Below are 12,387 nucleotides of genomic sequence, written 5' to 3'. Positions count from 1 at the left end.
TCCAAATCTTATAATCTGTGGTAAACATTTAGAGAATGGAAATAAACAAGATCCAGTCCCGATCCGATCACGTGATCGGAAATCGGGGGCCGATCACGCCATTTTTAAATGATCGGATCGGGAGCAAAAAAACGTGATCGTGACATCCCTAGTATCAATATGATATCCATATCATGATATTAGACTGGATATTGTCCGTGATTTCGATATTGTACTATTGTGATATGGCATAGGTAGTTCCATAAAAATATAATTATCGGATGGGGAAAAATCGGTATCGGCAGATACTCAAAATCAAATGATCGGAATCGGATCGGGAGCAAAAAAACGTGATCATCCCTATCCATAATGTTGAAAAGCCCAAGGCAGAAGACCTTCAACTCTTACTAAATGTTGCTCAACAGAGATGATGTTCGTAAAACCATGGCTCTATATACAGACAAACTATAACTTCAAAATAAAGGTATTTTATCATGCTGAGCAAACTGCTGCAGTAATGAGCAAGTTGCAAATGTTGAGTGAGAGCATGTTGAGTGAGAGCATGTTGAGTGAGAGCATGTTGAGTGAGAGCATGTTGAGTGAGAGCATGTTGAGTGAGAGCATGTTGAGTGAGAGCATGTTGAGTGAGAGCATGTTGAGTGAGAGCATGTTGAGTGAGAGCATGTTGAGTGAGAGCATGTTGAGTGAGAGCATGTTGAGTGAGAACATGTTGAGTGAGAACATGTTGAGTGAGAGCATGTTGAGTGAGAGCATGTTGAGTGAGAGCATGTTGAGTGAGAGCATGTTGAGTGAGAGCATGTTGAGTGAGAGCATGTTGAGTGAGAGCATGTTGAGTGAGAACATGTTGAGTGAGAGCATGCCTGCACCAGTCTCATCAAGAAGACTGAATAGGGTTGATACAACATTGTTTAACATACAAAGAGATTGTTTCATTTGTGTGAAGGCCAGTACAAGACCGGAACATCCGATAGCCCTTATGGCTGGTACTGGTATGTGTACCAGAGACATCAGGTCCTTCATGCAGCATCAGAAAGGTTGATGAAGTTGTACATCAAATGTGGCTCTCGTACCCAGATCTCTTTGTGTATGATGACAAATATACAATATATATGCCAGGGCGGCAGTGCCTCAGGGATAGACTGTGGCTCAAGAGGTAGAGCAGGTCGTCCAATGATCCATGGGTCAGCGGTTCGAATCCCGGCTCCTCCTGGCTACATGTCGAAGTGTCCTTGGGCAAGACACTGAACCCCAAATTGCTCCCGATGTGCTGGTTGGTACCTTGCATGGCTTCCGCTGCAATCGGTGTATGAATGTGTGTGTGAATGTGTGTGTCTATGTAAAGTGCCTTGGATAAAGGCGCTATATAAATGCACCATTTACCATTTACCATTTATAGAGTGGCCAGTAGAGCGGCCGGATGGAGAACCGTGAACTAGGGCATTACTATAAAAATCGATTAGTCGATTAGTCGACTAGCAAAACGGTAGTCGACACTGTAAATCAAAAATCGAGTAATCGTTAATATTATTTTTATGATTTTTATGATTTTTCTTTTTTACAGCAGACATGCAGCTGTGAGCTCTGTTTAGTTGTTTTGTTGGTAGTTCTCCAACTTAAGTACTAATCCATTCCTGGCTGATTGTTTTCATATCATATACAAGCCGACTGTACGTGGGTTTTGCCGTCACCGTCACTCGTGTAGGTGCGGTGGGCGGCGGTGGCACTGGCAGCATAATAGCATTTAAGACAGATTTTCAAACAGCATATGCCTCATAGGCTCATACGCTCAATGGGGACAACTACAGTGTGTAAATACTTTTACTATTGGTGAGTTTATTACTGTAGTTTGTTCAACAAGTTAGATTGGAGACGTGTCGTCGTTTCGTCCGGTACAGTAGTGTAGCAGGAGTCCCTTCGACTCCCTCCTCACTCTGCCCAATAATATCCAGTTTGGTGACAGTCAAACTACAGTAGCTCTTGCCGTGATTTCATGTTTCTTTTTCTTATTAATCTTTCTTCATGCTTATCCAACAAAAGTGCAGGCGTGCGGCATTATTAAAAACAAACAGCTATAGTTATAGCTATCATAGTTATAATAGTCGCGATGGAGTGAAGTAGTTGATCATCTGATTCATAGCCTGGCAAGCCTGCTATCTAGCAAGCCTAGTATGTAATCATAACCTCCTCCTAGCTTGTAGCTCCTTCTAAAAACCAAAGGAACTGTGGTTGTAACTTGTTGTTGAACATTTAGGGTTGTATGAAAATCATCGCATCGTTCATTCCTCCTCTCCTCTCCAACTGAACAAACATTTTCAACAACGTAACATGCTATGCTGCGCCGTAGAAAGGTCTTGCGCATCAAAAATAGCAGATCTACAAGCTCACATCGCGTCCATCCGTGAGTCATTGTGGACTTGCAACTTTGACTTGACTTTTAACAGCTGATGTGAATTTCGGCCAATCAGAGCGGCATTCAGCGTAATCTAGTAAGAGAGTGGTGGCACTAGCGTTGACTCCCATTGTAACAATGGAATGCGGAAGTGCTCATTATATCTCAATGGGATAGTTCCAATGTTTGGAACTATAGCCCATAGCACCCGCTTTGTGGTGAGATCAAAGCGTGTCGCCACTCTCTTACTATTCCACTCGGCCTGCATTCACCGGCTCTGTTTTGCAGTTAATCCTTCACTCGCGCTGGCCGTTTCAGAACACGATGTTTTAATGCTTGATTGGATGGAAAAAAATATCATATTTTACCGCCGACTAATCGACTATAAATCGATTTTGATGGTAGTCGTGTCGACTATCAAAAATCACGTTTGGTTAATGCCCTAGTGTGAACTAACAATAAAGTACTATATGATACCACATTCTCAGTTCAATCCCGGGCTCCCCCAGAGTTAGACTCTGAACCCCTAATTGATCCCGATGTGCAGGTCGGTGTCGGCCTTGTATGGTTACCTCTGCCATCGGTGTATGAACTGAAATGACTGTGAATGTAATGCACAATCTGTGCTTTGGATAAATCTCTATATACTGTAAATGCACCGATTTCCATTTATATAAACTCCTTGACTGAGAGTTATGATGACATACTGAAGACACTGACACAGAACTCCCACCATGGGACTCGGGTCAATTAATACAGTTGCAACCACTATGTTAATGGCAAGTATTTCATACAGCTTAAGTTAAAAAAAATCTGAACTATCCCTTTAATTGTTTCTGTCGCTTACCAATGATTGTGGATAAGACAGAACAGTCAACAGTGTTGTGGCCTGGATGGGTGTATAGAGTTTTATTAGGATCCCCATTAAATGGTGCATTTATATAGCGCCTTTATCCAAGGCGCTTTACATAGATTGTGCATTACATTCACCCATTCACACACACATTCATACACCGATTGCGGCGGAAGCCATGCAAGGCACCAACCAGCACATCGGGAGCAATTTGGGGTTCAGTGTCTTGCCCAAGGACACTTCGACATGTAGACAGGAGGAGCCGGGATTCGAACCGCCGACCCATGGATCATTGGACGACCTGCTCTACCTCTTGAGCCACAGTCGCCCATTAGCTGGTGCAGCAGCTGCTAGTCTTCCTGGGTTAGGGTTAGACACAGAACATAACAACATGACATTAGCTGGTGCAGCAGCAGCTAGTCTTCCTGGGTTAGGGTTAGACACAGAACATAAAAACATGACATTCGACATAATGAATGGCATTACAGGAGGATATGAATGATGTATAGAAGGATGGTGTTGGTGATGAGGATGAAGATGATGTGGTTTCTCCAGCAGGAGATGTGCAGTAAATAGATGATAACAGAATGTATTCTGGCCTAGTGGTGGATGGAAGCTGCTTCTCTGAGGTTTATGCATGGATCTGGATGTATTCTAGACCTCTGGCCGTGTGTGGAGGTCTGAGCAGAAGCAGAGATGATAACATAATGTATTCTGGTCTGATAGAAGCAGCCTCCATGTGTTGAGGCCTGAGCAGAAGGAGAGATGATAACATAATGTATTCTGGTCTGATAGAAGCAGCCTCCATGTGCTGAGGTCTGAGCAGAAGGAGAGATGATAACATAATGTATTCTGGTCTGATAGAAGCAGCCTCCATGTGTTGAGGTCTGAGCAGAAGGAGAGATGATAACATAATGTATTCTGGTCTGATAGAAGCAGCCTCCATGTGTTGAGGCCTGAGCAGAAGGAGAGATGATAACATAATGTATTCTGGTCTGATAGAAGGATAGAAGCAGCCTCCATGTGTTGAGGCCTGTGCAGAAGGAGAGATGATAACATAATGTATTCTGGTCTGATAGAAGGATAGAAGCAGCCTCCATGTGTTGAGGCCTGAGCAGAAGGAGAGATGATAACATAATGTATTCTGGTCTGATAGAAGGATAGAAGCAGCCTCCATGTGCTGAGGTCTGAGCAGAAGGCCGGTGGTTTCCTCTGAGCAGAAGGACATGCAGAAGGCCGGTGGTTTCCTCCAGAAGGCTGACATCAGCCTGTTGGGCTGACCAGAGAACAGATTCTGGCTGACCAGAGATTCTTTATGAAGATAATTACAGGGTTGGGGAGAGAGAGAGGGAGAGAGGGAGTTAGAGAGAGGGAGATGGAGAGGGAGAGAGAGAGAGAGAGAGAGAGAGAGAGGGAGTTAGAGAGAGGGAGATGGGGAGAGAGAGAGAGAGAGAGAGAGGGAGTTAGAGAGAGGGAGATGGAGAGAGAGAGAGAGAGAGAGAGGGAGTTAGAGAGAGGGAGATGGAGAGAGAGAGAGAGAGAGAGAGAGAGGGAGATAGAGAGAGAGGGAGATAGAGCGAGAAAGAGAAAGAGGGAGATGGAGAGAGAAGCTCACAGCGTGGCGTGAGCTTGTAGATCTGCTATTTTCACTACTTCTGAAACATTTGTTTTACAATTCATGGAATTTATTTGATTAGTGTCCGTTTATGAGGGGGTTAATTGTGTGTGTGTGTGTGTGTGCGCGTGCGCGTGCACGTGTGCGTGTGCGCGTGCGCGTGCGTGTCTCTGTCTCAACAGTGCAACGACCCACAGCGACCTGGTCCTGAGAGCAGTGCATTGTGGGATACCGTACCGGGTGGTTCACAACGCCTCCATCATGAACGCTGTGGGATGTTCTGGACTGCAGGTACCCCAAAATATACCCTTCTGTACTAGAGTTCTCATCAGGCCCGGCCCTACCCTACCTGGGCCCTACCCTACCCTAACTGGGTCCTACCCTACCCTACCCTAACTGGGTCCTGCCCTACCCTACCCTAACTGGGTCGGCCCTACCCTACCCTACCCTAACTGGGTCCTACCCTACCCTACCCTAACTGGGTCGGCCCTACCCTACCCTACTCTACCTGGGTCCTACCCTACCCTAACTGGGTCGGCCCTACCCTACCCTACTCTACCTGGGTCCTACCCTACCTGGGTCCTACCCTACCCTACCTGGGTCCTACCCTACCCTAACTGGGTCGGCCCTACCCTACCCTACCTGGGTCCTACCCTACCCTAACTGGGTCGGCCCTACCCTACCCTACTCTACCTGGGTCCTACCCTACCCTAACTGGGTCGGCCCTACCCTACCCTACCCTACCTGGGTCCTACCCTACCCTAACTGGGTCGGCCCTACCCTACCCTACTCTACCTGGGTCCTACCCTACCCTAACTGGGTCGGCCCTACCCTACCCTACTCTACCTGTGTCCTACCCTACCCTACCTGGGTCCTACCCTACCCTACCTGGGCCCTACCCTACCCTAACTGGGTCCTACCCTACCCTACCCTAACTGGGTCGGCCCTACCCTACCCTAACTGGGTCCTACCCTACCCTAACTGGGTCGGCCCTACCCTACCCTAACTGGGTCCTACCCTACCCTAACTGGGTCGGCCCTACCCTACCCTACTCTACCTGGGTCCTACCCTACCTGGGTCCTACCCTACCCTACCTGGGCCCTACCCTACCCTAACTGGGTCCTACCCTACCCTACCCTAACTGGGTCGGCCCTACCCTACCCTACCCTAACTGGGTCCTACCCTACCCTAACTGGGTCGGCCCTACCCTACCCTACTCTACCTGGGTCCTACCCTACCCTAACTGGGTCGGCCCTACCCTACCCTACTCTACCTGGGTCCTACCCTACCTGGGTCATACCCTACCCTACCTGGGCCCTACCCTACCCTAACTGGGTCGGCCCTACCCTACCTGGGTCCTACCCTACCCTACCTGGGCCCTACCCTACCCTAACTGGGTCGGCCCTACCCTACCTGGGTCCTACCCTACCCTAACTGGGTCGGCCCTACCCTACTCTACCTGGGTCCTACCCTACCCTACCTGGGTCCTACCCTACCTGGGTCCTACCCTACCCTACCTGGGTCCTACCCTACTCTACCCTACCTGGGTCCTACCCTACCCTAACTGGGTCGGCCCTACCCTACCCTACTCTACCTGGGTCCTACCCTACCCTACCTGGGTTGGCCCTACCCTACCCTACTCTACCTGGGTCCTACCCTACCCTACCTGGGTCCTACCCTACCCTAACTGGGTCGGCCCTACCCTACCCTACCTGGGTCGGCCCTACCCTACCCTACTCTACCTGGGTCCTACCCTACCTGGGTCCTACCCTACCTGGGTCCTACCCTACCCTAACTGGGTCGGCCCTACCCTACTCTACCTGGGTCCTACCCTACCCTACCTGGGTCCTACCCTACCCTAACTGGGTCGGCCCTACCCTACCCTACCCTAACTGGGTCGGCCCTACCCTACCCTACTCTACCTGGGTCCTACCCTACCCTAACTGGGTCCTACCCTACCCTACCCTACCTGGGTCCTACCCTACCCTACCTGGGTCCTACCCTACCCTACCTGGGTCCTACCCTACCCTACCCTAACTGGGTCGGCCCTACCCTACCCTACTCTACCTGGGTCCTACCCTACCTGGGTCCTACCCTACCCTACCCTACCTGGGTCCTACCCTACCTGGGTCCTACCCTACCCTACCTGGGTCCTACCCTACCTGGGTCCTACCCTACCCTACCTGGGTCGGCCCTACCCTACCCTACCTGGGTCCTACCCTACCCTACCTGGGTCGGCCCTACCCTACCTGGGTCCTACCCTACCCTACCTGGGTCCTACCCTACCCTACCCTACCTGGGTCCTACCCTACCCTACCTGGGTCCTACCCTACCCTACCCTACCTGGGTCCTACCCTACCCTAACTGGGTCGGCCCTACCCTACCCTACTCTACCTGGGTCCTACCCTACCCTACCTGGGTCCTACCCTACCTGGGTCAGCCCTACCCTACCCTACTCTACCTGGGTCCTACCCTACCCTACCTGGGCCCTACCCTACCGTAACTGGGTCGGCCCTACCCTACCCTACTCTACCCTACCTGGGTCCTACCCTACCCTACCTGGGTCCTACCCTACCCTACCTGGGTCCTACCCTACCCTACCCTACCTGGGTCCTACCCTACCCTACCTGGGTCCTACCCTACCCTACCTGGGTCGGCCCTACCCTACCCTACCCGGGTCCTACCCTACCTGGGTCCTACCCTACCCTACCTGGGTCCTACCCTACCCTACCCTACCTGGGTCCTACCCTACCCTACCTGGGTCCTACCCTACCCTACCCTACCTGGGTCTTACCCTACCTGGGTCCTACCCTACCTGGGTCCTACCCTACCCTACCTGGGTCGTACCCTATCCTAACTGGGTCGGCCCGAGGCTCGACCCGACCCTAACAATTACCATAATGTTAGGCCCGAAAACCCGAAAAAGCCTGAGTGAAAAAAAGGAAAAAGAAAAATGCCACTATATGGCGTCGTGCTCATTGTTGAGACGAGTGTGTCAGAGAACGGACTAATAGTCGCTGAAATAAAGGATTTATGCAACTCACGTTAATTGGCTGATAATGTTCCAAACATTCTAATGGTTTCCAGCCATTTCCAGGTGAGTAAACATCTTCTGAATCAAAGTAGCAGCGATCCTCTGAAGTGACGCAGTTAATATGTCCAATACTGTCCCCGTTAACAAAGTGCAACTTTTCATCATTCACCGTTGGCTAACGTTGTGCAACAGTCCAGAACAGAGCTATACAATATTATGACAACTGTCAACTTTGCTATAATCTACTAGGTTACTGTATAGTTTACATTAATCATTGCCTCTCAAACCCACATACCAACGTAATGTGCGTTGCCTAACCAAAAGAACAGACATACAAACAATCAACATGCCGCTCGATGGCATGTCGACAGCTTGCAGATCTGTTCTCTTGGGCACACAACGAGGCGCGCTGCGCTACGATGGGGAAACTAAATAGCTGTACAACGCTACAATTTGGAAACCAAATAGCTGTAGCCTACAGATAAAATAGCAGATCTACAAGCTCATAGCGCTCACATCACATACATAGACTTACAGTAACACCACATGGTGATAAAATACATAGACTTACAGTAACAACACATGGTGATAAAATACATAGACTTACAGTAACAACACATGGTGATAAAATACATAGACTTACAGTAACAACACATGGTGATAAAATACATAGACTTACAGTAACACCACATGGTGATAAAATACATAGACTTACAGTAACAACACATGGTGATAAAATACATAGACTTACAGTAACAACACATGATGATAAAATACATAGACTTACAGTAACAACACATGGTGATAAAATACATAGACTTACAGTAACAACACATGGTGATAAAATACATAGACTTACAGTAACAACACATGGTGATAAAATACATAGACTTACAGTAACAACACATGGTGATAAAATACATAGACTTACAGTAACAACACATGGTGATAAAATACATAGACTTACAGTAACAACACATGGTGATAAAATACATAGACTTACAGTAACACCACATGGTGATAAAATACATAGACTTACAGTAACAACACATGGTGATAAAATACATAGACTTACAGTAACAACACATGGTGATAAAATACATAGACTTACAGTAACAACACATGGTGATAAAATACATAGACTTACAGTAACACCACATGGTGATAAAATACATAGACTTACAGTAACAACACATGATGATAAAATACATAGACTTACAGTAACAACACATGATGATAAAATACATAGACTTACAGTAACAACACATGATGATAAAATACATAGACTTACAGTAACACCACATGGTGATAAAATACATAGACTTACAGTAACACCACATGGTGATAAAATACATAGACTTACAGTAACACCACATGGTGATAAAATACATAGACTTACAGTAACAACACATGGTGATAAAATACATAGACTTACAGTAACAACACATGGTGATAAAATACATAGACTTACAGTAACAACACATGGTGATAAAATACATAGACTTACAGTAACAACACATGGTGATAAAATACATAGACTTACAGTAACAACACATGATGATAAAATACATAGACTTACAGTAACACCACATGGTGATAAAATACATAGACTTACAGTAACAACACATGGTGATAAAATACATAGACTTACAGTAACAACACATGGTGATAAAATACATAGACTTACAGTAACAACACATGGTGATAAAATACATAGACTTACAGTAACAACACATGGTGATAAAATACATAGACTTACGGTAACAACACATGGTGATAAAATACATAGACTTACAGTAACAACACATGGTGATAAAATACATAGACTTACAGTAACAACACATGGTGATAAAATACATAGACTTACAGTAACAACACATGATGATAAAATACATAGACTTACAGTAACACCACATGGTGATAAAATACATAGACTTACAGTAACACCACATGGTGATAAAATACATAGACTTACAGTAACACCACATGGTGATAAAATACATAGACTTACAGTAACAACACATGGTGATAAAATACATAGACTTACAGTAACAACACATGGTGATAAAATACATAGACTTACAGTAACAACACATGGTGATAAAATACATAGACTTACAGTAACAACACATGGTGATAAAATACATAGACTTACAGTAACAACACATGGTGATAAAATACATAGACTTACAGTAACAACACATGGTGATAAAATACATAGACTTACAGTAACAACACATGGTGATAAAATACATAGACTTACAGTAACAACACATGATGATAAAATACATAGACTTACAGTAACAACACATGGTGATAAAATACATAGACTTACAGTAACAACACATGATGATAAAATACATAGACTTACAGTAACAACACATGGTGATAAAATACATAGACTTACGGTAACAACACATGGTGATAAAATACATAGACTTACAGTAACAACACATGATGATACAATACATAGACTTACAGTAACAACACATGGTGATAAAATACATAGACTTACAGTAACAACACATGGTGATAAAATACATAGACTTACAGTAACAACACATGGTGATAAAATACATAGACTTACAGTAACAACACATGATGATAAAATACATAGACTTACAGTAACACCACATGGTGATAAAATACATAGACTTACAGTAACAACACATGATGATAAAATACATAGACTTACAGTAACACCACATGGTGATAAAATACATAGACTTACAGTAACACCACATGATGATAAAATACATAGACTTACAGTAACAACACATGGTGATAAAATACATAGACTTACAGTAACAACACATGGTGATAAAATACATAGACTTACAGTAACAACACATGGTGATAAAATACATAGACTTACAGTAACAACACATGGTGATAAAATACATAGACTTACAGTAACAACACATGATGATAAAATACATAGACTTACAGTAACAACACATGGTGATAAAATACATAGACTTACAGTAACAACACATGGTGATAAAATACATAGACTTACAGTAACAACACATGGTGATAAAATACATAGACTTACAGTAACAACACATGGTGATAAAATACATAGACTTACAGTAACACCACATGGTGATAAAATACATAGACTTACAGTAACAACACATGGTGATAAAATACATAGACTTACAGTAACACCACATGGTGATAAAATACATAGAAATAGTCATCTAGGATCATCAGTAAACAAGAACCTAACAGTAGAATATCTGTATAATGTCTGAAAATAAAACTGACTTTATAAATGACATAATGTAGCCTTAGTATAATGTACATACGGGACCTTTAGGCCACTAAAACTATGACGGAAAATGTTTGTCAACTACCTTTTTATCACTGACGGAAACTACACGGAAACTACATGGAAACTAGGCTATGGTGACTAAAACTACAAATGTACAATTTACTCAACAAATAAAGGCTAGATGTTAAGAAGGGACTAGTGGACAAGAGGTTAGGAAGGGACTAGTGGACAAGAGGTTAGGAAGGGACTAGTGGACAAGAGTTTAGGAAGGGACTAGTGGACAAGAGGTTAGGAAGGGACTAGTGGACAAGAGGTTAGGAAGGGACTAGTGGACAAGAGGTTAGGAAGGGACTAGTGGACAAGAGGTTAGGAAGGGACTAGTGGACAAGAGGTCCAGTACAAGTCATCTTACATCTTACACAAGTCATCTTATAGCCTAGTAGCCAAAAAGTGAACCCGGACATGTTGAGTACACCAAAGTTTTATGTTAGAAATGTTTAGTATGGGTCCCCAGCATGTAGAAACTGATGTTAGAAATGTTTAGTAGGGGTCCCCAGCATGTAGAAACTGATGTTAGAAATGTTTAGTAGGGGTCCCCAGCATGTAGAAACTGATGTTAGAAATGTTTAGTAGGGGTCCCCAGCATGTAGAAACTGATGTTAGAAATGTTGAGTATGGGTCCCCAGCATGTAGAAACTGATGTTAGAAATGTTTAGTATGGGTCACCAGCATGTAGAAACTGATGTTAGAAATGTTTAGTAGGGGTCCCCAGCATGTAGAAACTGATGTTAGAAATGTTTAGTAGGGGTCCCCAGCATGTAGAAACTGATGTTAGAAATGGTTAGTAGGGGTCCCCAGCATGTAGAAACTGATGTTAGAAATGTTTAGTACTATGGGTCCCCAGCATGTAGAAACTGATGTTAGAAATGTTTAGTAGGGGTCCCCAGCATGTAGAAACTGATGTTAGAAATGTTTAGTAGGGGTCCCCAGCATGTAGAAACTGATGTTAGAAATGTTTAGTAGGGGTCCCCAGCATGTAGAAACTGATGTTAGAAATGTTTAGTACTATGGGTCCCCAGCATGTAGAAACTTGCATATGTTGAGCAATTTTCATAATTGGCATAATATGTGACCATACCAATTACAACCTATAGAAGGCAAAATATTCAAAATGTCATCATGCTTTATGTAGCATGTGACATGTCAAACTAGGGGGTTG

At 44.5% G+C, this 12,387-nt stretch overlaps 1 protein-coding gene across 1 annotated transcript in view; it reads left to right on the top strand.

The window, feature by feature from the left end:
- Nucleotides 1–526: 526 nt before the first annotated feature.
- The window catches only part of dph5 (diphthamide biosynthesis 5), a gene marked incomplete at its 5' end in the record, with an annotated part of 28,747 nt that continues 16,886 nt past the window's right edge, over nt 527–12,387 (top strand). Inside the window, 2 exons of the mRNA XM_079507031.1 lie at nt 527–843; nt 5,040–5,148. Of these exons, the coding sequence (XP_079363157.1) occupies nt 527–843; nt 5,040–5,148 (426 nt within the window). The remainder of the gene's footprint in view (nt 844–5,039; nt 5,149–12,387) is intronic.

This window comes from Electrona antarctica, assembly GCF_951216825.1.
Source record: "Electrona antarctica genome assembly, chromosome: 7".
Taxonomy (NCBI): Eukaryota; Metazoa; Chordata; class Actinopteri; order Myctophiformes; family Myctophidae; genus Electrona; species Electrona antarctica.
This window is presented reverse-complemented; position numbering and strand designations above follow the sequence as displayed.